Genomic DNA, 23,813 nt, shown 5'->3' with positions numbered 1-23,813 from the left:
AGAGGAGAGGAGAGGAGAGGAGAGGAGAGGAGAGGAGAGGAGAGGAGAGGAGAGGAGAGGAGAGGAGAGGAGAGGAGAGGAGAGGAGAGGAGAGGAGAGGAGAGGTCTTCTGCTCGCCAAGGGAGGTTCCTTGGAGTCGACACCTCAAGCAAAGACTATGCAGGTCTTCAGCATATCCCAGTCCTGATCATTTTCCAAAGCCATTTTATTACTTCTACATTCAATCTCACAAGTAGGCAGAAATGAGCTCCTAGCTGCCCACATCCTCGCTAACACTTGGTTTCATCACACACTACTTTTTGTCAATCAGATAGGTGTAAGATGGTATCTCCTTGTGGCTTCAGTGTGCACTTTCCTGATCACTAGGGCAATGGAGTATCATCTGTAATAGTTCCTGCATGTAGACTTTCTCTTGGGTGAATGGTCTGTTCATAGCTGCACTTCCCCCTCCTCGCCAGTTGCTTAACTTTCTTTCTTTATTGAAAATGGTTGAAGTGCTTCTTTATATATTCTGGATCTCAGTCCTTTCTTGTTTAAATGGGTCACAAATAACTTCAACTTTTATGTACTTATACTTAGTTCAATTGCTTCTTCTACCAGGCAACAACAGTAGCAAGGACAAAACAAAAACAAACAAACAAACAAAAAACAAAAGAAAACCCCTTTATCAATAAATCTAGCCCTTGAGACCCCTAGCAATGGAGAATTCAGAGCCTGACGTGGCCACTTCCTGTAACCAGGCAACACATGCAGTGGAGGGACTGGGACACCAACCCAGCCACAAAACTTTGACCTACAAATTGTCTTGCCTACTCCATGTGCTGGGGAAAAGGTGGTGCAGAAATTGTGGGAGTGATCAACCAATGACTGGTCAAGCTTGAGATCCATGCCATGAAAGGGAGGCCACCCCTGACACTGCCTGGAGGGCCAAGAACCAGAAGCTGGATAGCCCAGAAACCTGGGATGGAACCAAACACAACTGAAAAAAAAAAAGGCAATGAAATGACTCCTAAGGATATTCTGCTATACCCATAGGTTGGTGCCTAGCCCAACTGTCATCAGAGAGGCTTCAGCCAGCAATTTATGGAAACAGATGCAGAGACTCACAGTCAAACATTAGGTGGAACTTGGGGAATCCTGCAGAAATGGGGGAAGAAGGATTGTAGGAGCCAGAGGGGTCAAGAAAATCCACAACTAACCCGGGCTCATAGGGGCCAACTGACAACCAGGGAGCCTGCATGAGTCTGGCCTAGGCCCTGTGCACATCTGTTACAGTTATGTACCTTGGCCTTCTTGTGGGACTCCTTCCTATCAGTGAGAGCTGACTGCCTTTGAGATCTGACTGCTGCCTGCCTTTGGGATCCTTTCCTTCTACAGGGTTGCCTCGTCCAGCCTTAATAGGAGAGACGTATCTAGTCTTACTGTAATTTGGTATGCTGTGGCTGGTTGATACCCAATGAGAGGCTCTTTTCTGAAGAGAAATAGAGGAGTGGATGGATGGGTGGAGAGGGGAGGTGGTAGTGGGGGTCCAGGAGGAAAGGGAAACTTCAGCTAGGATCTAACTAACTAACTAACTAACTAACTAACTAACTAACTAACTAAGTAAAAAATAAATCTAGCTAGTAACTAGTCTTAATATAAATTCCCCAAGGACTCTAAAATTCATAGATCAGATGATATTTTTGATAGCATAGCACTTCACTTACAAATAGTACTGAGGGATCAAATGAGGGGACCCCTGAGAACATAAAAATAGAAATGCTTTCTGAGTGTTAAAACTACAAAATCTAAGCACTTGCGCATAAATATGCAAAAATACTTTTAAGAAGCACAATGTCAGCTGGGTGGTGGCAGCGCACGCCTTTAATCCCAGCACTTGGGAGGCAGAGGCGGGTGGATTTCTGAGTTCGAGGCCAGCCTGGTCTACAGAGTGAGTTCTAGGACAGCCAGGATTACACAGAGAAACCTTGTCTCAAAAAACAAACAAACAAACAAACAAACAAACAACAAAAAACAAAAAAAGAAAAGAAAAAGAAAAAAGAAAACAAAAGGAGCACAATGTCTCAGACCAGATGTCCCGATTAAATACTAAACATGTCATGGGGAAGAATTAGTGGTTCACTAGTAAATGAAAGAAAATTGAGGCGAAGCGGTGCAGAGGAAATGTCCGTACTGCCTATTCTAACAGTCCAGTGGGTTAGCGTTGGCCGATGGATATGGAGTACAATCTATGACTTATTGCTATGACCATGGGAAGAAGTCAAATGCAACTTAGAGCTTAATAACACTTCAGTAAATAATGAACAGAGAAGTAGCGTAATAGACAGGCTAAAAGACTGCCTTAGTTCAAATATTTGCTCCATCATTTTTAAGTTGCCTTGGACATGCTCTTTCTCTTCCCGAGAAAAACATGAGTAATGGCTGGACCTCACTCAGAGAGTTGTTAAGAGCGCAGACTTAATAAAAGTACCCAGCAGTCAGAAAATATCTGGTATGTTATCCAAATAGCCAAATACCAGAGGAAAGGTAGAAATACACAGCTGGAAGCTGAGGGTAAACATGAGATCTAGAGAGGTATACAATGAAAGTGGCTCTGTGCCAACTCTAGAAGAAACTCACAAAGCGAACTGAAGCCTAGCTTGCATTCCTAACAGCAGTATCTGGAGAGGAAACAGATCCATTCCGTTTTATGCTAGCCAGACCATACTCTTGAGAGTCAGCAAGCAGACAAAGGATGTGAGGGCATCTGGAGAGATGCCAGAAGGTACATTAATATGTATCTGAGCCTTGGCTTTTCTGTATAATCTGGATCACTGAACTAGTCATCACATTGCAATGGAAAATAGCAACAAGGCCATCTCCCTAGAGGTCTGCTTCAATGGTCGGAACTCAAGTGACAGTAGTAACCCGAATCCCTCTGCTGTGTTATTTTTGTTTTTGTTCCTTTGGAGGCAGGAACTCTTCACATAGCCCAGGCTGGTGTTCAACATACTATTCTAGTGTATTCTAGTGTAGTCTTCCAAGTTCAGGGATTATAAGTGAATACCACCATGGCCAGTATACCCTATTTTCAAATATTGGACAACAACAAGTTTCTAGATCAAAGTTCTTTATGCCTTCTGCTAATCCTGCTGGCATAGACTTTACAGAGAGTCTTTTAATAGCAGTTCCTTTCTCTGTTTCCTTCCTGCCTCTTTCTGCTGTCCTCCAAATGAGATGTTCTTAGCCCCTCGGACACTCCCTTCTGCCGTTTTCCTTTCCTGTACGCAGTAGCACCTCTTTCTCTTCCCCAGTTCAGTTTTGTCTCTGTGTCCCTACTTTCTCTTTTAAGACCAGTTTCTCATAACTGTATGCACTCTTCTTTCCTCCTGCACCCCCTCTCCATCTGTCAGAAGCAGAAATGCTCATCTGTATGGGGAAATTCAGTCTGTACTCAGAAGAAAAACACCGTTTCCTCTATATTTTTAAGTGAACACATTGAGCTGGCTACAAAGGGAACTGACGGGTTTGCATGCATGTTCATATTCACTTCCCCTTTGTGGCCAGCAAGGCTAGAAAAACACAGGACACATGGGGTCAGCTCCTGTGGGTGAAGATTACATGGTTCTGAGTATGTGTGGCAATTAGGAAGAGAAGTAATGCAAGTGCCGTCTTCTGACCCAATAATTGGATATTTATGATCCTCATGATAGTGAAACCTCGAGTGATGGGTACAGCCTAGAGGGGTGGGAGAAGTGCTCCCTTACCCTTCTGTAGGGATCATTTTTCTACATCCTTTTAGGCTGTGGTACTGTAGATGTCAGTGACTGTACCTACTCTCAGGATTGAACAAACTTCTAGAACTAGCAGGAATAGGTTTTTCTTCTAGCTTTATTGCCAAGGTAGATTGGGGTTCTAGAAGCACAGAAAGGGAAAGGGCATTTATTCATGGTGGACAAAAATTACAAAGGCAATGGCCCAGATTTGTGGTACATTTGATATAGGCTTTAATATGAGAAGGAACCAAAGCAGTTCAACAGCTCTAGGACCTGCCCGGGACATGTGAGGTCCCTTTGCAAAACACAATGTTCTTTCTTTTGAGGAATGTTGCTGAGGAAACAGTGGCCTCTAAGCTACACATACCTTATTAATCCCTAGGGAGAGAGCCAGCTTACTACACTTACGGGAAAAAATATAAAAGCCTAGCCTAGTCAAACCATCCACAGTGAAAGCATATTAAAAGAAATGTGGTAGATTAAAATGAAAACAGTGTATTCAAACTACATTTTAAAGAGGCGATAATGGATAGAAGACATTTCTTTAAGGAAAAGTGAGTTCTCTGAGTGATTTTACTTGCCAGCTTTTCTGTTAGTGAGGTGGGACGAGGGAACTATGTCTTCATGTGAGAGATCTGTGCAGGATGGGAGGTGGTGACTGAAGATTCAGTGACAAACCACATGTTCTCAGGGATAAAACCATGGATGTGCCCCTGATGTAGAGAGCTGAGCTGTGAGGCACCTTTAGGAGGAAGGATCAGTATAGTTGATTGGGTACCGGAGGAAGTGAGGACAGTGGAAGAGAAAGAGTATCTCTTCTAATATTTTCTTCAGAGGATAAAATATACTTTAAAATACATTTGTTAACTATTTTCATGATTAGCCCTTTAGCATTATTTGACTTTTCAAATAATCAGCTGCCATAATTTTATTTTAGAGGTTAAATACCAGAAGATGACAACAAAATTGTCCCATGTTAAAATGTTAGACCATTTTATTCTTTTTCCTTTTTCTTATTTTTAGTGGGTGTAGGATCTCACTATGTGGCTTTGGTTGTCTTAGAAGACAGACTAGCTTCACAGAGCTCCATCTGCCTCTGCCTCCTGAGTGCAGGGAGTAAAGGTGTGCACTACCACACCCAGCTTGCCAGACTTTCTTTTAACCTCCAGGATAATCAGAGTCATAAATATTTCACAAAGGTGACTCATGATAATCATTAAAACAAAATAAGACAAAAACAAGCCTTAAATGATTTATTCTATTCATGGCTGATGAGTGGCACTGGGCTTTCATCATGAGAGAATTTATTGTTTTAAAATTATTTTTACTTTATTATTTTTAAAAGTGGTTTTCATGCACTAGAAAAGGTACATTTATAGATTTATTAGCGCTTAAAAGGACAAACTCCTCAATTTTTTTTCCCCAGCCAGTACTGCAGTCATTTCCAGCTGGAAACTAAGCAAATTAAAAAAAAAAAAAAATAGCTTTGTTGCGGTGATACACTGCCCTCTGCCGGCCAGAGCGCTAATGAAGCAAGCAGTTTACAGAGCTGTTCTGTGTTAAAACTTAATAAAGGTTTTCTCTCCAATTGTTTTCTACTAGGTATTTCTGGAGACGTGGAACTCAAGTAAATTTATTATTTCCCAAGCATCAGTGCTTAGTCTTATTAAACTAACACACTTCAGGTTGATTTTTCCTAAAAGAAAGGCAACGAGAACATATAAGAAACGGAGCCACGTATGTATACTTGTTTGGAATGACTAATTTCAACTCTAAACTATTTCCATACATCGAAAGATTGCATCAAGATGCAAGTGCCAATGGATGAGACTCCTAGTTTAGTAGGAATCACCAATGATTGCTAGAATCCACTGGGTAAAGGGTAACATTAAATTTAGGATTGCAAAATATAAGCTTCAGATTACATGAAAAGTTGACCTAAGTAAAAGCTATTTTTGGTCGGAAGGAGATATGAGAAACTTGTTTACCTAATCAGAAGCAATAAGGCCCAAACACATGGTATGCTTTTTGCACGGGTGCCTTTTTTGTTGTTATTTATCTTATTTACTTAGTTTTCATTTGTTTTGGTTTTCTTTTCTCTTCTTTTTTTTTTGTTGAGAGATAGAAAGAGACAAAGAAGAGGGGGAGGGGAAGGAGGGAGAGGGAACATGAAGTTGGGTAGGGAAGATTTGGATGAGGAGAAAGGATATGATAAAAATATACTGTATGAAATGTCTTTTTAAATAAAATAAAAAATAACAGATTCTGTGAGTGCTATCTTATTTAATATGAGTCAGGATGAAACAGCATTTAATACTTGGGGTCAACCAGAAAGGGGTGCAAACACAGCCTTACTCTTAGGACAATTTTATAGACAAATTCAAAAGAAATGGCTAGTAATAAAATGACCTTGTTCTTGGAAAGAAGCATGGAGAATTCTGGGCACTGATACATGATCTTAATCTTTCTGCATTCTGGCTGTGTTGTGATGTGGGCATGTGCTTGTGGGAATTTGCGATAAGTCACATTTCTCTCAGACTCTTACCAAATGACTTATTTTCAGAAATGTCTGCTTTTAAGGAAAGAAAGTAAGTTTCTTTGCATACTTCAAAGATAGCACAGGCACAGCAGTAACACGAGAACTGCTGGCCCATTTCCATCTTTACCTTTGGCTTTCAAAGAACCCACAGAAAAGAATGGTTGGTTCTGAAACATGGCATAAAGATGCACCTGCACACATATGAACACATGCACACATCCACAAAAAGAAGGGGGAAAACCCCCTGATGGTCCTAAAAAGCACTGACTTCTCATTCAGGTCCCCAGGGACCTAAAAGCACAGAGCAAGCCTGGTGTCTCTGCCTTTATTTTGCATCTATCCCTTTTAATCTGGCTCATTATCTATATCTACATATGCAAATATGGATCACTCCAGGAGTGTCTATCAAATGATCATTTATTCCATTGTCCATTGAGGCCAAGGACACAGAGACAGGACTAAAGGGGGCATCTTAGTATCAGCTTCTTATTATGTCCTGTTCTAGATGCCTAAAAGGTACCAAAGATGTCCAGTTATTATCCTAAACTAGCCCTCCCTCCCTTGGATTCCATCACCTAGATGAGGGCAGTTATCCAGTGAGTTCTAAGCATGAGCAATCATCTCCTGAGGACCACCCCGTTTCCTCAAACAATAAGAATGTCTGCAGACCACCTTTGATGAACCAGAACTGAGACAATGATCTGTGAGTCACACAAACTACTGGCTATACCTTGACTAAGGCTGTTTAATTATGCACAGCTATTGTCTCCCAGCCTCAGTTTGCCCTCTGTTTAAAACTTACAGCTGATATCGGTACCCTGTAGAGGGATTTGGGGTCAGCAGACACTTATCTGTTCCTCTTTTTGATGTGCACATGATTATGTCTCCTTCCTCTGCTTTTTACAGTTTGTCATTTGCTTCTGGAATTGGCATAGTAAGATGGGCGGCCAAGATCAGCCTGTTAGGGCTTCTGGAGATGGAGCTTTCATCCTAAAACTCTAGTTACACTGGGGTCTTCCACAACTACAGCTTCTTGTAGTAGGATGTGAGGACCTGAGAACAGTAGCACTGGAAACAAGGCTGTGGCCAGATACCACATCCTAACGAGAACAGAAGGTTCGCTGAACTTGAACAAACCACAGCTTTGAGTAATAGGACTGCACTGCACGTCTAAAGCTAATTGGCTTGGGTAAGCATTGAAATGAATAAGGGTTACCATGGCCTCCTTTGAGGGAAATCAAGAATGTGGTGTTCTAAAATGTACATATTTAGACGTGTGTTCTTGTCTTGCATAACAGCTTCCCTCTCAATGCCCTAAGCTGCTGATTGGTCAGATGGACAATTTTTATATTGTCCAGTTGTAGCCAGTTTAGAGATTAGCCTGGAGAGCCAAAAATCAGTTCCCATTTGAAACACACAGGTTCAGGTATGACTAAGGTCCTCCTGCTTTTGGTTTTGAGGGAAACTGGTAAGTGACCTTCAAAGTCGATAGAGGCTGTAACAATAGCTCGACATGGGCTGCAAAACTGAATGAGCACATGCCTGCCTTTTGTATCACTTTTCCTAAAGTACTCCAAAGGATTCCAGGGTCCAGATTTAGAAACTTCCCTGAAGCAGATTAGAAGAGTATGGAGGGGAGAAGTGTTTGGACAGATGATCTGAGAAGTAATCAGATAACGACATTTACACGTGGACAAAGGAAGCAGTACTCTGAAGAGGAGAATGATGAAAACACAAAGAACCAGAGAAAACTTGTGACATGGAAGTCCAAAGGGGCACACTATTTCCTAGAGAACTTACAACTTGGCTTAATATTCTTGAAATAGCTCTATGACAAGTACTATTTGTTAGCTTAGTGTTTCCTGCCATTACTTTTTTCTACTATTGGAGAGTACTGTTTACTGTCTTAGAAAACCTTTGATAGTATTTACCTAGTAGTCTCACTTGAGCTGTTCCTTCCCTGAGTCCAGTTTTCCATTCATCACATGTTCTTTGGTCTTTCCTCTCAATTCTCGTAAAGAACCATTGTGATTTACCAATTCAACTAATTTTCTAATTCTCAGAGCAGCTCAAGTCTGTATTACTCACCACATCTTCCTTGGATTTTAAGACGCTCTAGTTTGTGGTTAGCATTCTACTTCTGGGACCTCCATGTGCTGCTAGAAATGTGGTAGAAACTCCAACAAATACCTGCATGAACTGCACTGTTTAGGGAAAATGTATGACAGTGAAATCTAAAACAGTCTGAGAATGGAGCAATGGCCACCTTTTTAAAAAATTGTCCATCCTGGAGAACTCAGGTCTAGGAAAAGGGCTTGCCAGATATGCAAATGTCCTCGAGTAGGGCCAGGTTGAACACGCAGTGGGGTAATGGTGAGAAATTATGTGGCCACCTCCTCTTTCCCTCTCCCAGCAGTTACCTTTGCCTGTTCTGCTTTTGTTACTTTAAATGCTAAAGAAAAGCTCACCTAAATGAGAAAAATGTGAATTGCCAAACAATTTTTAGATTGACTGACCCCCTCCATCCCCAACTCCTGGTGACTTTGTGATAACATCAGAATATGTAGCTCCCCTTGTTCTTTTAATTCTCTGCATCAGTTAACACAAAGCATACAAATTGCTATCAAGGTTAACTTGTAGATAACTAATGTGTTTCTAACTATCTTCAGGAGGTCAAGGTTGATTACAGTTCTAGCCAGAGGCGGGCAGGGGAATGAGCACAGAGTTTCCTGCCCATTGTCCCACTGTATAACCCAGGCTTTTCTGCCCTTCTTGTAATCCAGTTCTCCAAGATAGAACTCTGCTGATGGCAGTCCTCTCCAGCTTCTCAGGATCAATCTTTGAGTAAACCCAACTTCTCATCATCTACGTACTAGACAAGTGGTAAGCAGATGAGGTGGACTTGGATTTGGAAACAAGAATTGGCAGAACTGGGCTGGGGATATAGGCAGTTCAGTGGTCGGTGATAAATGTACATTTAGCCTTCACTTAAGGTCAGTTCAGACCACATGCTATATCTATTAACTTGTTTTAAACATATTTGCTACTTCCAAAATCCATCATAAAATGTTCTAACTCATATATCCACTACTTCAACTCCAAATGGAGGTAGAATATGCCAATTAAAAGCAAAGAAAAGTTGCTTATTAGTAACCAAACTGGGTTCTAGTCCCTATGTATACTCTGAGCATACAGACAGCATCTCTGGGCATCAGCTTTTTCAACCTTAAAACAGTAGAGACCACTGATGACCATGAATTTTAATCCTGCCTAGTGATATTTTATTTGAGCAAGCTGGTATAAATAAGAAAACTTGAAGTTTTGTTTTCCTCTACTCTTGAACAAGATGGATTGCAAAGAAGCTGTCCCCAAATGATTTTGTTGTTAATTTTAGAGACAAATTTATATTGATATTTTATTGAGTTACTGGAAAGTAGTTCTTTCTATCATGCTCATAGAAAAATAATTAGCTATGTGGGATTAAACCTTTGAAGTGTAACTTTAGCCATCTCAATAATAAAGCTAACTACTTTATGAAATAATCATAAGTATATTAAATATATATTTATTTATACAATATATATATCTATTTATACGATACACACACACACACACACACACACACACACACACACATATATATGTTACCCACTAACTTCCTCCTACTAATGAAATAGAGAAATGAGGGTTGTTTTGGTTTGTTTTTTTTTTTTTTTTGAGGAGGTACTTGCTATATTTACTGTAACTATTGGATTTCTTCAACAGTCTAATTTCCTTTTTCTCCCCATTGTACTTGGTGTCATGCAAGACTCTACTCATACTGATTAAGGATACTGGAAGAGTAAAGATCAGAGAATTGTGGAGTGTGAAACCTTAGTGAGTATAAGCTACTTATACAGGTAAGGGTAATTCTTTGCTCAGTTTTAGCTTAAAGGTTAACTTTATAAATGTCTAAAAGGACTACAATGTTTGAATTGTGAAGTCTGATCATTAAATAAGGTAGTCAGCATCAGAAGTGTTTAAATAGCCATGAGTAACTAACTGCTAGAGTTGTAGAAGTTTTCTCATTTGTCAAATTAGCACAGTGTGCACACAGACATTCTGCTGAGGAGAATGCACACTTGGAGACATTTTCTTGGAAGCAATTCTGTAAGAGCTCACTTTTATTTGACTTCTCACGTTTAATTGCATTTTACAATTTTTTGAAACTATTTTTCTAGTAGCTTAGAATCAAAGGCTATTATTGAAGGGGGCATGAATTTGGAAGGCTGAAGAAGGGGAGCTAGTTGTCATTTGTTTTTGGAGAGACTCAACATCTGGCTTCTCAATAGTAGTCTTTTGCTCTCCTTTCATTAGGGACTATTTGCTACTGATATTCATCGAGGTACCATAACCTCTGCTGCTTTCAGCACATAATGCATTATCTCTATGAGGTAGAGGCTACTGCTTTGCATAAAAGAAGCTTCATCCCTTAAAAAAAGCTTTGGCCTTTCGGTAAAACCCAAATTTCTTTTGAATGGAAGGGGATTTTTCTCAATAAACGAACTGGTTCCCTTCAATCTCTATTTGCCTAATTTTGAAATCAGCAAGGTTACAAGGTTAAGGTTGCATATTTAAGAGTATTTGCAACTGCAGTTTGAAACACCATATGTAGCCCTGCTGAATAAAAATAATAAAGAGGTAAAACAAAAACAGTGGTAGACCTTGAGTAAGGCTTTCAGGACTTGGTGCAGACCAACTGCATAGTCTTTTAAGTGTTTAGGGAAGAGATTGGCTTAAAACTTGTTTCAAAATGATAAAATACTATGAAATGATCCTCATGTTTATAAAATCTGATGTAATTTTAAAGCAATTCAAGATGCAGAAAATAATAAGACCAAGATTCTGAAGTGAGGTAGAGAATACAATCCTGAGAGGGCAGAGATCAGAAGATGCTCTGTGGGAAAACCTTTTTATGTTTATCATCAAAAGAAAGAAGGTGATTAACAAAAGTTTAAGAAATTCTGCTATAGAGCATAAAAGTGTGCAAAATATGCTGCCCCAAAAGTCAATGGTGAAACTCGAGAAATCATGTGCTTTTAAAAATCAATAAATATAATTTATAAAGTTGCTAATGATAGCCACAACTTTGGAAAATAGAAATCAGGATTGTTGTTTGACCAGAACCTAGTAACTGTTCTATGCTCTTCTCACCTGAAAAAAGTAAGGCAAAAAAAGAAGAGAGCTTGATTGGGATTTCTCATGTCTTCATATATACCTCTGCGCCAGGAAAGACTTAAAAAGAGGATATATAAAAAAGTAGACACCAGAGCCGGAGAGGTGCCTCAGTGGTTAAGAGCCCTGGTTGGTCTTCCAGAAAACCCAAGTTTGAGTGAGTCTCAGCAGCCATACAGTAACTCACAACTGTCTGCAAGCTAAACACCCATGCACATATAATAGAAGTAAATTTAAAAAAGTAAAATCCATGTCTACATTTATACTGGGTTGAAAACCTATATCCTCTAAATAAACAAATCCTGAAAAACCAGATACTAGATTCCAGAAGAAGACACATTAGCATACTCTAGCCATCAAGCATACCAAGTATAATTTTGATACATAATGCAATTTATTGGAGTGTGATTGCTTGGCAGTATTTGGAATGAGAGATTATTGGTGACCTTGTAATGACCATGGGTTCTGGAGTTTATCCTTATTCGGGATCTTGTCTGAAGGTTTTGTACATCTGGAATGGGGCTTACTTCTGGATTACTGAATACAATCAATATTGGAATTAAAAACTAGCTTTTATTTATTAGTTTTAAAAAGAAAAGCTTAAGTATAAAAACTTTCTAATAAAACTGTTAATTCTTAAGTTATTTTATAATGTGGTGTGTTTGACCTTTCTCTTAATGTGCCCACGTTTGGACCACTGTCCTCTTTTTATGCTTTTAGATGGCTAGGTAAAATCTACCATCACTTATATATTGCTTTATAATCTAAGAAGTATAAATTTCTCCAACTTATGAATGATAAACCGCAGGCATTTAATTAACTATTTGTATCAAATTTTGCTTTTTAGACGAAGGTATTACCCATTGCTTTAAGTACTGTTGCTTTTACTTTAACCAGACCATTGTGACAACTACAAAAGGTAAGAAACTACCTGGATTTTCTTGTTCCATCAAAACAAAGAAAAATGCCTTTTGTTGTTAGTTTTAATATTAAGTATACATAATTCCATTCTAGCTCCTGTGACTAAAATCAAGAAAGTCTAATATAAATGAATAATAACTCGACATGCATTCAACCATCCGTGATCTCTACTACAGCTCTACCGATCACTTACATCTTTTTATGTATTGTTGGTCTCTTTGGAAACTCACTTGCTCAGTGGGTATTTTTAACAAAAATAGGTAAGAAAACATCAACACATATCTACTTGGCAAATCTTGTGACTGCAAACTTACTTGTGTGCACTGCTATGCCTTTCATGGGTATATATTTCTTGAAGGGTTTTTATTGGAAATATCAATCTGTACAATGCAGACTGGTCAATTTTTTGGGAACTCTATCCATGCATGTAAGTATGTTTGTCAGCCTCTTAATTTTAACCTGGATTGCCATAAGCCGCTATGCTACCTTAGTGAAAAAGGAGTCTGTGCAAGAGGCCACCTCATGCTACGAGAGAATGTTTTATGGTCACTTACTGAAAAGATTTCGCCAGCCCAACTTTGCCAGAACAATGTGCATTTACATATGGGGAGTTGTACTTGTCGTAATTATTCCAGTTATCCTATACTACTCAGCGGTCGAGGCTACAGAAGAAGGAGAGAGCCAGTGCTACAATCGGCAGATGGAACTGGGAGGCAGCCCTTCTCAGATTGCGGGTCTCATTGGAACCACATTTATTGGATTCTCCTTTTTAGTAGTTGTGACATCATACTATTCTTTAGTCAGCCACCTGAGAAGAGTAAGAACCTGTACCTCCATTACTGAGAAACATTTGACCTACAGATCTGTGAAAAGACACCTTCTGATTATCCAGGTCCTCCTAGTAGTTTGCTTTCTTCCATATAGTATTTTTAAACCCATTTTTTATGTTCTGCACCAGAGAGAAGGAGACTGTCAGCAGCTGAATTATTTAATAGAAGCAAAAAATATCCTCACTTGTCTTGCATCAGCCAGAAGTAGTACAGACCCCATCATATTTCTTTTATTAGATAAAACATTCAAGAAGACACTATATGATCTCCTTACAAAATCTTAATTCACTGCCCATACTACCTTATGGTTGGCTTTTGGATAGAAAACACCACAAAATAGAAAAAAAATGCATGTGACTCTTTCAGTGACATTAATAGGCACCAAGAAAACCTCTATGGGTTTTAAAAACAAATATATGCATAAAATTGAACTTACAGTTCTACTTATACTGAAAGACGAGATGGCAGAGACTTTGAAAGGCAAGTCAAGTATATCAAAAGGATTCTACTGTGTATAAAGTCAGACAATTTTTTTTTGTTTTCAGTCAGTTGTGGATCTTCTGTTCAAAACACAATATTTTATGTCTATAGGATGAAGAACCAGAAAGGCTTATGGGTTTCCCTACTTTCTAACCTAATGCAAGTACCCATCTATGCTCAGATTTGATTTTGTTGGTAACTTGAAAAAATAATTAGAAACATGTAAGTACTGGAAAAGTCAACCAGTAAGAAAAGTCTTTATTTAAATCTCATCTAATTGAATGAATAAGGCAGTGTGAAGTCAATTTGGTATTATTTGGCTCATTTTACTGGGAAAGGCAATATTCAATGATTCTAATATTTTTGTTTTGTTTTGTTTTTTGTTTTCGAGACAGGGTTTCTCTTTGTAGCCCTGGCTGTCCTGGAACTTACTCTGTAGACCAGGCTGGCCTCGAACTCAGAAATCCACCTGCCTCTGCCTCCCAAGTGCTGGGACTAAAGGCGTGTGCCACCACCGCCCGGCTAATGATTCTAATATTTAATACATAGATTTCACTTACAAACATTTGGATACTTATCAACATAAAAAACAATACACATGCAATTACATGCCCATCTATATCCTATTTTCATATATTTCCAATATAAATAACAGTGTTATCAATAATGACAGTGCCTGCCATATAGTTATGTTTAATTACTTTTTGTAAACTAAACAAATGAAGTATAAAGAAGTATAATCATGTATAATATTGAACTCTCTGGGTTCAATATTAGCTCCATCTCTTATTTAGCTAGAGAATCTTGGGCAAATTACTCACTCTCTTTACATACTAGTTTCTTTAATTGTGGAACAGAAAATATGACCTAATTAATATAATTATTATTAAATCAGATAATGTTCCTATTGTGAGCTACCAGCTAGTCAGCACTTGCTATGTGCTAGACCCTCTGTGTATATGTTTCATGATTATAATTTTAATCATCACAACCACAAAGCATGTTAATGTACTTACTGATGAAAAAAACACAGACATGAAGTTAAGTGGTTATCCCAATTTCTCTGGTATTTAAGAATATTTAAGAAGCAATCATTTCTAAGTGATAATTTCTTTTATGTAATTTTGCCAGTAAGAAAGAGTGATTCTATTCTGTATTGTATACATTATGATTAAAAAAATAAAAAAAATGTGTTCTCCAAATGATCATAAGCCCCATCTTCCTTTTCTACTTGCATTCTGTTCTTGAATGGAAACAAATGAAACAGCTGAGTAAAATCAGCCTTTGTGCACAACTCGGCAGGTTGTTAGGAACTGCTCAAAGGCTCATTCTTCTTTCCTCCACACGGTGATCATTTTGGTATTCAAAGAGAAGTCTACATTAAGTTCATGTGAGTCTACAGATCTTTAATTTCATAGCAGGCTTTGTTCCTGAACAAGAAGTGTAGAAGCAATTCATGGAGCAGATTCTCTAAGAGCCATGTGCTCAAAATTAGTAGACATTTTGTGTAGTTCTCATCAAAATCCAATACTGAAAAATGCCTTGATCTTTTTAACTCATTCCCTAACTGAGAGATAAAAATACCTGAAGTTGGAACATATTCTGGCTTCAGGTACTTACAGTGTATATCTATTCTTCTGTGTATCTGTTTGCATATGTACGTGCGTATGTGTGCAGGTGCATATGTTGGAACATGTGCTTGGGTGTAAAGACTAGAAGTTACTTTAGTTCTTATCTTCGGGAGCCATCCATGTTGATTTTGAGAGAGAAAGGGTGTTTCACTGGGACCTGGGGCTTGCACATTATGCAAGGCTGACTGGCTAGTAAGTGCTGGGGATGTGCCTGTCTCCCCAGCACTGGGAATACAAGTAGGTGTCACCAAGCCTACCTTTTTACTTGGTAGTGTCAAGTACTTCTACCCAGTCTGTACCTATCTCCTCAGTCTGAGTACCCATTCTTTCATAAGATCAATTAAGTTTTTGGTCCAGTAACATGCAGAGACAAAGGATAACTGGAAATTCCCGGTGACCTGTACAGGCTGAAAACTGAGCTGTCTAATGTAGTGGCAAAGCACAGAATAACTCCATCTAACTCCATTAGGAGGCTGTCTGAAATGCCCAGAGTTCTCCAAAGTTACAACAAATTATCCTTACGTGAGTTTTAGACCCCAAACTGATTAGACTAAGAAGAACTTAAATGATCAGAATTTTCATGGAAACCGTATCATATTAACTCATTGCACCGAATTTAAAATATATATAAACGTTTAAAAATCATTCAAAAATTACTTTACAGGGCTGGAGAAATGGCTCATCTGTTAAGAGTACTGATTGCCCTTCAGAGGACCTGGGTTTGATTCCCAGCACTCACACTTTGCCTCACAACTGTCCATAATTTTAGTTCCAGAGAATCTAATGCCCTCCAAGGACACAGACATGCATACAAGCAAAATACCCATATACATTTCTTCCTTCCTCATGCACACTTTCCTTACGGCAACTGTGAAATTATAAACCAGGAATTCAAACCATTAAGACTGGGCAAACAAAATTTAAGATGCACTATTTAATCTGAAGCAAGTCTGTCTTCCCTGGGTAGGAGAGGAAGATGATCCTTGGTTCTGATTTGGTCAGGACTTTCTGGTCTTACAGCCTGTCAGGGTGGGAGCTGTGATGAATAAGTAGGTGAAAGGAAAGCCTGCAGGCAAACCACAAAGCGTTTGCTGAGCATTTCGGTAGTGTAGCGTAAAGCTGGGGATTGCCATCTGGTACCTGCTACCTCCTTTGATATCATTTCAAAAGTTACTAGAGACAGAAAGGTTTTTTTAACTGATGGGAAAACCTGTCTGGTTATATGACACATGCTTCCCTGGGCTCCGATGAGGAGTATTGGAAGGAGCTATTATTTCTAATAAGCAAAAGAAATATTCATCCTTTAAAAATTTGTGGAAAATTTTCAGAGTCCAATGATTAAGAGTCTATAATCAAACAAAATGTGCTCAAGATGCTCAAGAACCTTAAGAATAATGCCAAAGTACTAATTATCAGTGTGCTGTTTATAATAAAGACAGAAGGGAGTGGGTCTGGATGGGAGGGGAAGTGGGGAAGAACTGGGAGTATGGGGAGGAAAAACCATAATCAGAATATATTGTATGAAAAATGTTTTCAATTAAAAAAAGAATTAGAAGTGAGTTGGTTTTGATGAGAAGCAATTCTTTACAACACAGGGGCTTTTGGAGTTGTGGTAGCTGCTATGAAAGAAATGCCAGTGAGGGAGCATAAGAGGAAGGACTAGTTCATGAAATGCACACTCCTGCGGCCACCATTGTTTACTGTAACTGTGGAGTATGCATTCATAAGAAAGGCAGGCCCTTCCTTAGTGGGGGTTGGTGGGGGGAAGGAGAACAAAGAGAGCAGTCAGACTGACACGGGCTGCAAAGGAGACCACTGAAGAAGCATACCCAGAAACCCCAGGTCTAAGACTGAGTGGATATGCACTTGACTCTAGCAGTTTTGAGAACTAAAAACTGAACTCTCAAACAGGGGTGAGAGGACAAGGGGAGAGAATCACCTTATCATAATGGAAGTTTCCTCAACTTTTCACAAGATAAAGAAAGTGAAGAAAATGGATGAAAAAAAAAGAATACACATGCCCCAATTAATGCCTACAAGGAGGTAAAACACAATATACTATTACAACAGTGGGCAATACCTGGGAGCAATTTTATGCCTCAGGAGACATTTTAAAAAATTATAGTATTTTTATTGGATATTTTATTTATTTACATTTCAGATGTCATCCCCTTTCCCCCTTTCCCCTCCCTAGAACCCCCCTCTATCCCATCCCCCCTCCTCCTTTTTGCTTTTATACCATTTTAATTACATGTAAGTATTAAGGTCAGTTCTAGGTTGAGGGACTAGCAATACAATAGATGCAAATAGTCAACGAACAAGCAAGACAATAAACACAAATAGTTAAGAACAAGCAAGGCAATAAACAAAGTTCCATGATCACTCCCATGATCACTGTTTCTAAGGACTTACCAGGATAACCAAAATATCTGAACCTACTTCCCTGTCCTAGCCCAAAGTCATTTTCACGTCTGAAGCTTACTTCTTTGTTCTAGCCTAGGATTTAGATTCCTGCCTGAAATTACTTCTTTGTTGTAGCCTAAGATTTAGATTCCTGCCTGAAATTACTTCTTTGTTCTAGCCTAATGTCAGATTCCTGCCTGAAGCCTACTTCCTTGTCCTTGGCTAATGTCAGATTCCTGCCAAGCAGCCCATTTCCTTGTCCTTGGTCCATGTCAGATTCTTGCCAAGCAGCCCCAAGGGCTCCTCAGGAGACATTTTTGGTTGCCACAACTTGGAAAGCTGGAGATGCTCCTGGCATTTACTAGGCAAAGGCCAGGGTACGGCACAAGCATATTAAAATATCTTAGACAGCTCCCCACAACCAATTGTCAAACCGCAATGTCACTAGTAGACTGCTGGGACATCCTATATCATCATGACATGGCTCCCTAAACTGCAAAGACTCACCATTTTTTTAAAATAATTTATTTTTTTTATTTTTTTAATTTCTTTTTTTTTGAACATGAAATGCTTTTTTATAGCATGTTTTACAAGGGGAGGGGGTAAGAGGGGCCAGGTGGTGGAAAAGTACAAAATCTTCTTGGCCTGTGCCTTGAAACATGTCATGGTCTATACGGTACACTGCCTTGAATTATGATCTATCTGCTATTCTTCAGAAGATATGGTACACTGCTTTGAGTCTATCTGCAGTTGCTAAGCAGGATCTTGCAGTTGCCAAGCTTCAGGGGACATTGTGCAGGTGGGGAAAGGTAGGGAGTGAGGGTAAGGGCGAGGGTCCTGGCTTCTGGCATCTCCCCCTTCTCTGTTTAGTTAGAGAAGGCGTCTTATGATCAATCCCAACTATGTGAATTTTGAATTTGGATGTCTAATTATGGGGGGGTCTTAGACAAGTTCATAACCCCAAAACACTGATGTGAGACACAGGTGACAGCACATGTTGGTGAGGATGTGGAGAAAGAGGAACACTCCTCTACTCTTGGTGGGATTGTAAACTGGTACAACCACTATGGAAGGCAGTCTGGCTGTATCTCAGAAAATTGAACATAGTGTTACCTGGGGACCCAGCTATACCACTCCTGGGCATATACCCAAAAGAAGTTTCAACATACAACAGGGACACATGCTCCACCATGTTCATAGCAGCCTTATTTATAATAGCCAGAAGTTGGAAAGAACCCAGATGCCCTTCAACAGAAGAATGGATGCAGAAAATGTGGTACATTTATACAATGGAGTACTACTCAGCTATTAAAAACAATCAGTTCACAAAATTCCTAGGCAAATGGATGGAGCTGGAAAATATCATCTTGAGTGAGATGACCCAATCTCAAAAGAACATACATGGTATGCACTCACTGATAAGTGGATATTAGCCCAAAAGCTCACAATTTCTAAGAATCTACATATAGACCACATAAAACTCACATAGAAGAAGGAAGACCAAAGTATGAATGCGTTGGTCCTTTCTAGAAGGAGTATCAAAAGTTTCAACCAGAACTCCCAAAGTCTAAACCACCAGCCAGAGAGCACAAAGGGAGGGACTCACGCACCTGTATAGGGAATTGAGGGTGACCTTGTTAGACTTCAGTGAAAGTGGAGGGCCAAGGTCCCCGAAAGTTAAGACTCACCATTTTAAAATGTGCAATTTCTTGAGAAACTGCTTCTCCAAAGCTAATTGACTGTTAGTGCAATAAGACAAGTTCCACTGAAATTTCCCTCATGAAAGTTAAGTATTGTCATGCTCTTCTATTTTCTTCACTAACTAACAGGAAGTAAACAAAGATTAACATAATAAAACAAGTGAAAATTTAAATCATTAGTCATGTGAAATATATTAGTATTATATGTGAGGGGTGCAGTTGGGGGATTTCTGAATATATGGATGTCCTGACAATGACTGGCAAGCAGGATCATCCACTAAAACAAGCATGGAATGGCTTCAGCTGTATACGTAAGCATGGAAATCTCACTAGAGTAGTATTTGGAAATTCTGTTGACACAACCTTCAAAATACAGCTACAATACAAAAATACATCTCTCTCTCTCTCTCTCTCTCTCTCTCTCTCTCTCTCTCTCTCTCTCCCTCCCTCCCCCTCCCTTTCTTTGTCAGCTACTCTGCTCTGAGTTGATTTCAATTATCTCCACTCTCTATTAACTCATTCTGAGTTTTGATCACTCAGCCTGGGCCATAGTGGCTTCTATGCTGCTTCTCAAATAGGCTACCTGTGTTCTTGTCTCAGGACTAGTATGTTGGCTTTTCTTTACTCTTAGGTACTGGCTCAGCATATTCCTTTTAGTTTCTTTGCTTGGGTGGCATGCCACCTCAACTCAATGTGCCTGCTTTGCCAATTTTATTTAAGCCTGCAGCCCCTTCGACATTTCCTCGCTCTTTCTGTGTCCCTCCCATCTCTATTTTTCTCCCCCTCCCTCCTCCCTCTCTCTGAGACAGGGTTTCTCTGTGTAGTCCTGGCCATCCTAGAACTCACTGTAGACCAGGCTGGCCTCAGAATCAGAGATCCACCTTCCTCTGCCTCCCCAGTGCCTCTCAGTTTCTTTCTTTTTTTTTTTTATTATTTTAGGCAGAATTTATTTCTTTGAGTTTTATTCATATTCTTTTCTTATATGCGTTAGAGAACACAGGGCACCATACATGCTTAGCAAGCATCCTGCTGGCCCACTCGACATCTGCAGTCCTTCAATGACTTCTTAAATGAGACACCAGAGCAAAATGCATCTTAAAAACCATGGCAACAATGTACTCGATCAACAAATAAATGTCTACACTTCTCCAAAATAAGTAAGCAAATATAAGAGAAATACTCTCAAATCATCAGATACAGAGTACAGTACCAACCAGACTATATCAAGATTTTTTAAGTCCAGTCCCATAAGATAGCTCAATAAGTAAATGTGCCATCCACTAAGTCTGGCAACCTGAAATCAAGCTCTGGGATCTTCAGGGTATAAAGAGAGAATTGGTTCCTAAAGGTTCTCCTTTGGTCTCTGTGGAATACATATATGTCCACAGATACCAGTTTACTTCTTTTTTCACAATGACTAGTCTGTCTCCCTGTTAGCTCTACTAGGGCTGTGACTGTCTTGTTCACTGGTGTAGCTCCAGATCCTAGGACAGTGCCTGCCACACAGTAGGCACTTGAAAAATTCAACAATGCCAATTTAGTAAATGGAATATTGAATTCACTCACGCAAAATGCCCATATTTCAGGTACCTTCAACATAATGGTACCAGAGTATAAAGGCTATCAACATTAATGTAAGCCCTCTGTTGAATCTCACCGACAATTGAAATACGGTGCTTTTGTCTGGTGATTTCTTGATTTGCAGTCTGAGAATTACTTCTCTATTTCCTTTTTCAGCAGGTTTCTAAATGCTTCCTAAAAATTACATGGTAATTCTTCAGAAAAAGAAACTAATTTAACATAACCCAAAATAAAACTACTTTTAGGCCCTTGCACACAGTTTGTTCTATGTGAAATGTCTCCCTGTCCTCATACAACTCTACCTCCTCATTCCTACAGGAAACCCTCTGATTCTGTCTTGTAATGATACTTACCACCACCCTCTGTAACAATTTGTTCGGCTCTCTATAGAGATCACACCCAAAAACTTCTTTTACCCTTGTAGACTTGTAGCACTTTAAAAAAAATGTTGCAGTTGACCAGACATGGTGGGGTGGGGGGTCACATTTCTATAATATCAACACTTGGGTTGGTAGAGTTAGGAGGTCAACCTCAGCTATACAGAAAGTTCAGGACCAGCTGGGGCAAACATCAAAAACCAACCCCTCAAACAAAAACAAAACCAAGAAAAACAAACAAAAAAGATCACGTTTCTTTCGCTGGAACTCAGACTAATTCCACTTTTAAAAACTGATACAACCAATCAAATGCAAAAGGTCCAACATGAAACCATAACTGAGACCTACAGGCTTGCTAACTTCCATTTCTATGAAGACCCTGAGCCACTGTCCTTCTGGGCATGGAGCCACATAAAAAGAGTCGGGGGAAGTGTCAATTAAGACAGAGGGAAAAAAGGCTTAGCAGCTCTCTAGTTTCTGTCACTTGAGCTGATGTGCAGCTGGCCCCATGGCTCTGGCCAACAGTCTGAGTAACAGAGGTCAGCAGTTCCTATCTGGCTCTAACCGACAACAGGGAGCAAAGGATGCTAGCTGTTGTTTAAAGTCACTTAGTGTTGACACATGGTCAGACTCCAGCAGTATGTGATAAAGATGTCACTTAGTCTCTCTCCTGATACTTTTAGAGCTCATGCTCTGTGTTAAGTAGGCAATCAAATATTTGTGAACTACATAAACAGACACTAAACTAGAATATGAAACCAAATATAACTATTTTTGTGAATTATTTGGTTGGGCTTGCTGTTATATCAAATACCATGGCCAATCAAAATCTGACTTTTACTATAGTTATTATACATAATCATAATTTGTTCTATAATATTGACAAAATTTCTGTCAGGAACAGAACTCACACAAAATAAAATTGTTGAGCAAACAGTTTTATACACAATTGCATTACATAAACTAGCAATCTATTCTACAAATTTTAAGCTTTCAGATTATCATTTTTTCCTGAATGTATTTTATAGAGTAAAATACTTGTCTTATATGTATATATGGAGAAAATTTTACTCCGTATATATCCACTTCCTTGTATTCATTGAAAGAACCACACATTATAACACTCCATTGACATTTTTTTCCTCTATTCCCTCTTGTGCTGCTTTATGTGAGACCACCCCCTCCCTACACACACACACACACATACACACACACACACTCTACTACTCATATGTTTGAATGTTTGGTCACCAGCTGGTGAACTGTTTGGGAAGGATTAGGAGGTGTGGCCTTTTTGGAGGAGGTATATCACTGGGGGGTGGGCCTTGAGATTTCAAAATCCCATGCCAGTCTCAGTTTCTCTCTCTGCTTGGTATCTAAGAATCAGGATGCAAAGCTCTCAGCTACTGCTAAAGCTCTCAGAACCTGACTGCTTCCAACCATGATACACATGAACTAACCTTTTGAAACTGTAAGCAAGTCTCCAATTAAGTGCTTTCTCTTATGTGTTCCCTTGCTCATAGTGTTTCATCAGAGCAATAGAATATTAAGACAGCTTTCTACAATTCTTACTCTCTATGTGTAACTAAAGATTTTTAAAAATAAAAGCATTATGCATTTATTGGGTTGTTTAGTGTCAAGTTTTCACGAGAGTTCCAATGTCAGATCTCTGTATTTGAAAAGAATGAACAATAAGATATTGTAGAACTAATTTGCAGTAATAGAAACCTTTGTTCATTTCACAGTGATTTTCATTTGCTATCATTACAATTAATTAGACAGTTTTAGAAATGCTCATGAAAGTCCTCAGGTTTTAGCTACAATAATTTCCACTACTAACCTAATTTCTTTAACTATTTAAAATATACCAAAGAGTAAGGCCTTTAAAAATATGTCTAGAAGGAAGATATACCACCTCTGTATACTGAAGGTTAGATATACCAGGATCAACACTGCTAAGCATGAAAACATATGCCAGGGCTACAGACTTCAGAGAATCTCTGGCAGTTAAACACCTTGGCAGGTGCTAGGCATGAGTGGGAAAGCCCACTGGGCTCCTTTATGACCTGCTTCTGTATTTTTGTCACCGATGAACAGGGACTGTGACTTCTCATTAATTCAATAAAAGGATGGAACAGGAAGAAAGAACAACAATCTCACTGATATTTTAAGAGTACAAAGTGGATTGTATTTGGAATCATGAGTTCCTGCTATGTTTAAAAACTAGCTGCATGACAGCACCAAAGAGAAGGAGGAGGGTGGGCTTGGGCAGCAGTAGGAGTGGAGAGGGAAGAGTAGTGGGATGCTCTCATATTCAGCACTTCTTTCATCACTTACTTCCTCCTTGGCCCAAGTCCCTAATGCCACAGCCCCAGAACTCTT

General features: G+C 39.2%; 2 protein-coding genes across 6 annotated transcripts in view; one reads left to right on the top strand and one right to left on the bottom strand.

The window, feature by feature from the left end:
* The window catches only part of Cask (calcium/calmodulin dependent serine protein kinase), a 337,083-nt gene that overhangs the window by 135,586 nt on the left and 177,684 nt on the right, over positions 1-23,813 (bottom strand). The gene's annotated exons all lie outside the window — the stretch shown is intronic.
* On the top strand, positions 10,104-13,738 carry Gpr82 (G protein-coupled receptor 82). Its single transcript, XM_028776017.1, has 3 exons — positions 10,104-10,193; positions 12,356-12,427; positions 12,523-13,738. The coding sequence occupies exon 3, from the start codon at positions 12,557-12,559 to the stop codon at positions 13,541-13,543; it is 987 nt and encodes a 328-aa protein (XP_028631850.1). The 5' UTR covers positions 10,104-10,193; positions 12,356-12,427; positions 12,523-12,556; the 3' UTR covers positions 13,544-13,738.

This window comes from Grammomys surdaster, unplaced genomic scaffold, assembly GCF_004785775.1.
Source record: "Grammomys surdaster isolate TR1022 unplaced genomic scaffold, NIH_TR_1.0 263, whole genome shotgun sequence".
In the NCBI taxonomy this organism is placed as follows: domain Eukaryota; kingdom Metazoa; phylum Chordata; class Mammalia; order Rodentia; family Muridae; genus Grammomys; species Grammomys surdaster.
Note: the sequence above shows the minus strand (reverse complement) of the source record. Positions and strands in the feature narration are given on the sequence as shown.

Bases quoted from the DNA above. Each gene is read 5' to 3' on its own strand.
- Gpr82 (XM_028776017.1), top strand. From the start codon at position 12,557: ATGAATAATAACTCGACATGCATTCAACCATCCGTGATCTCTACTACA.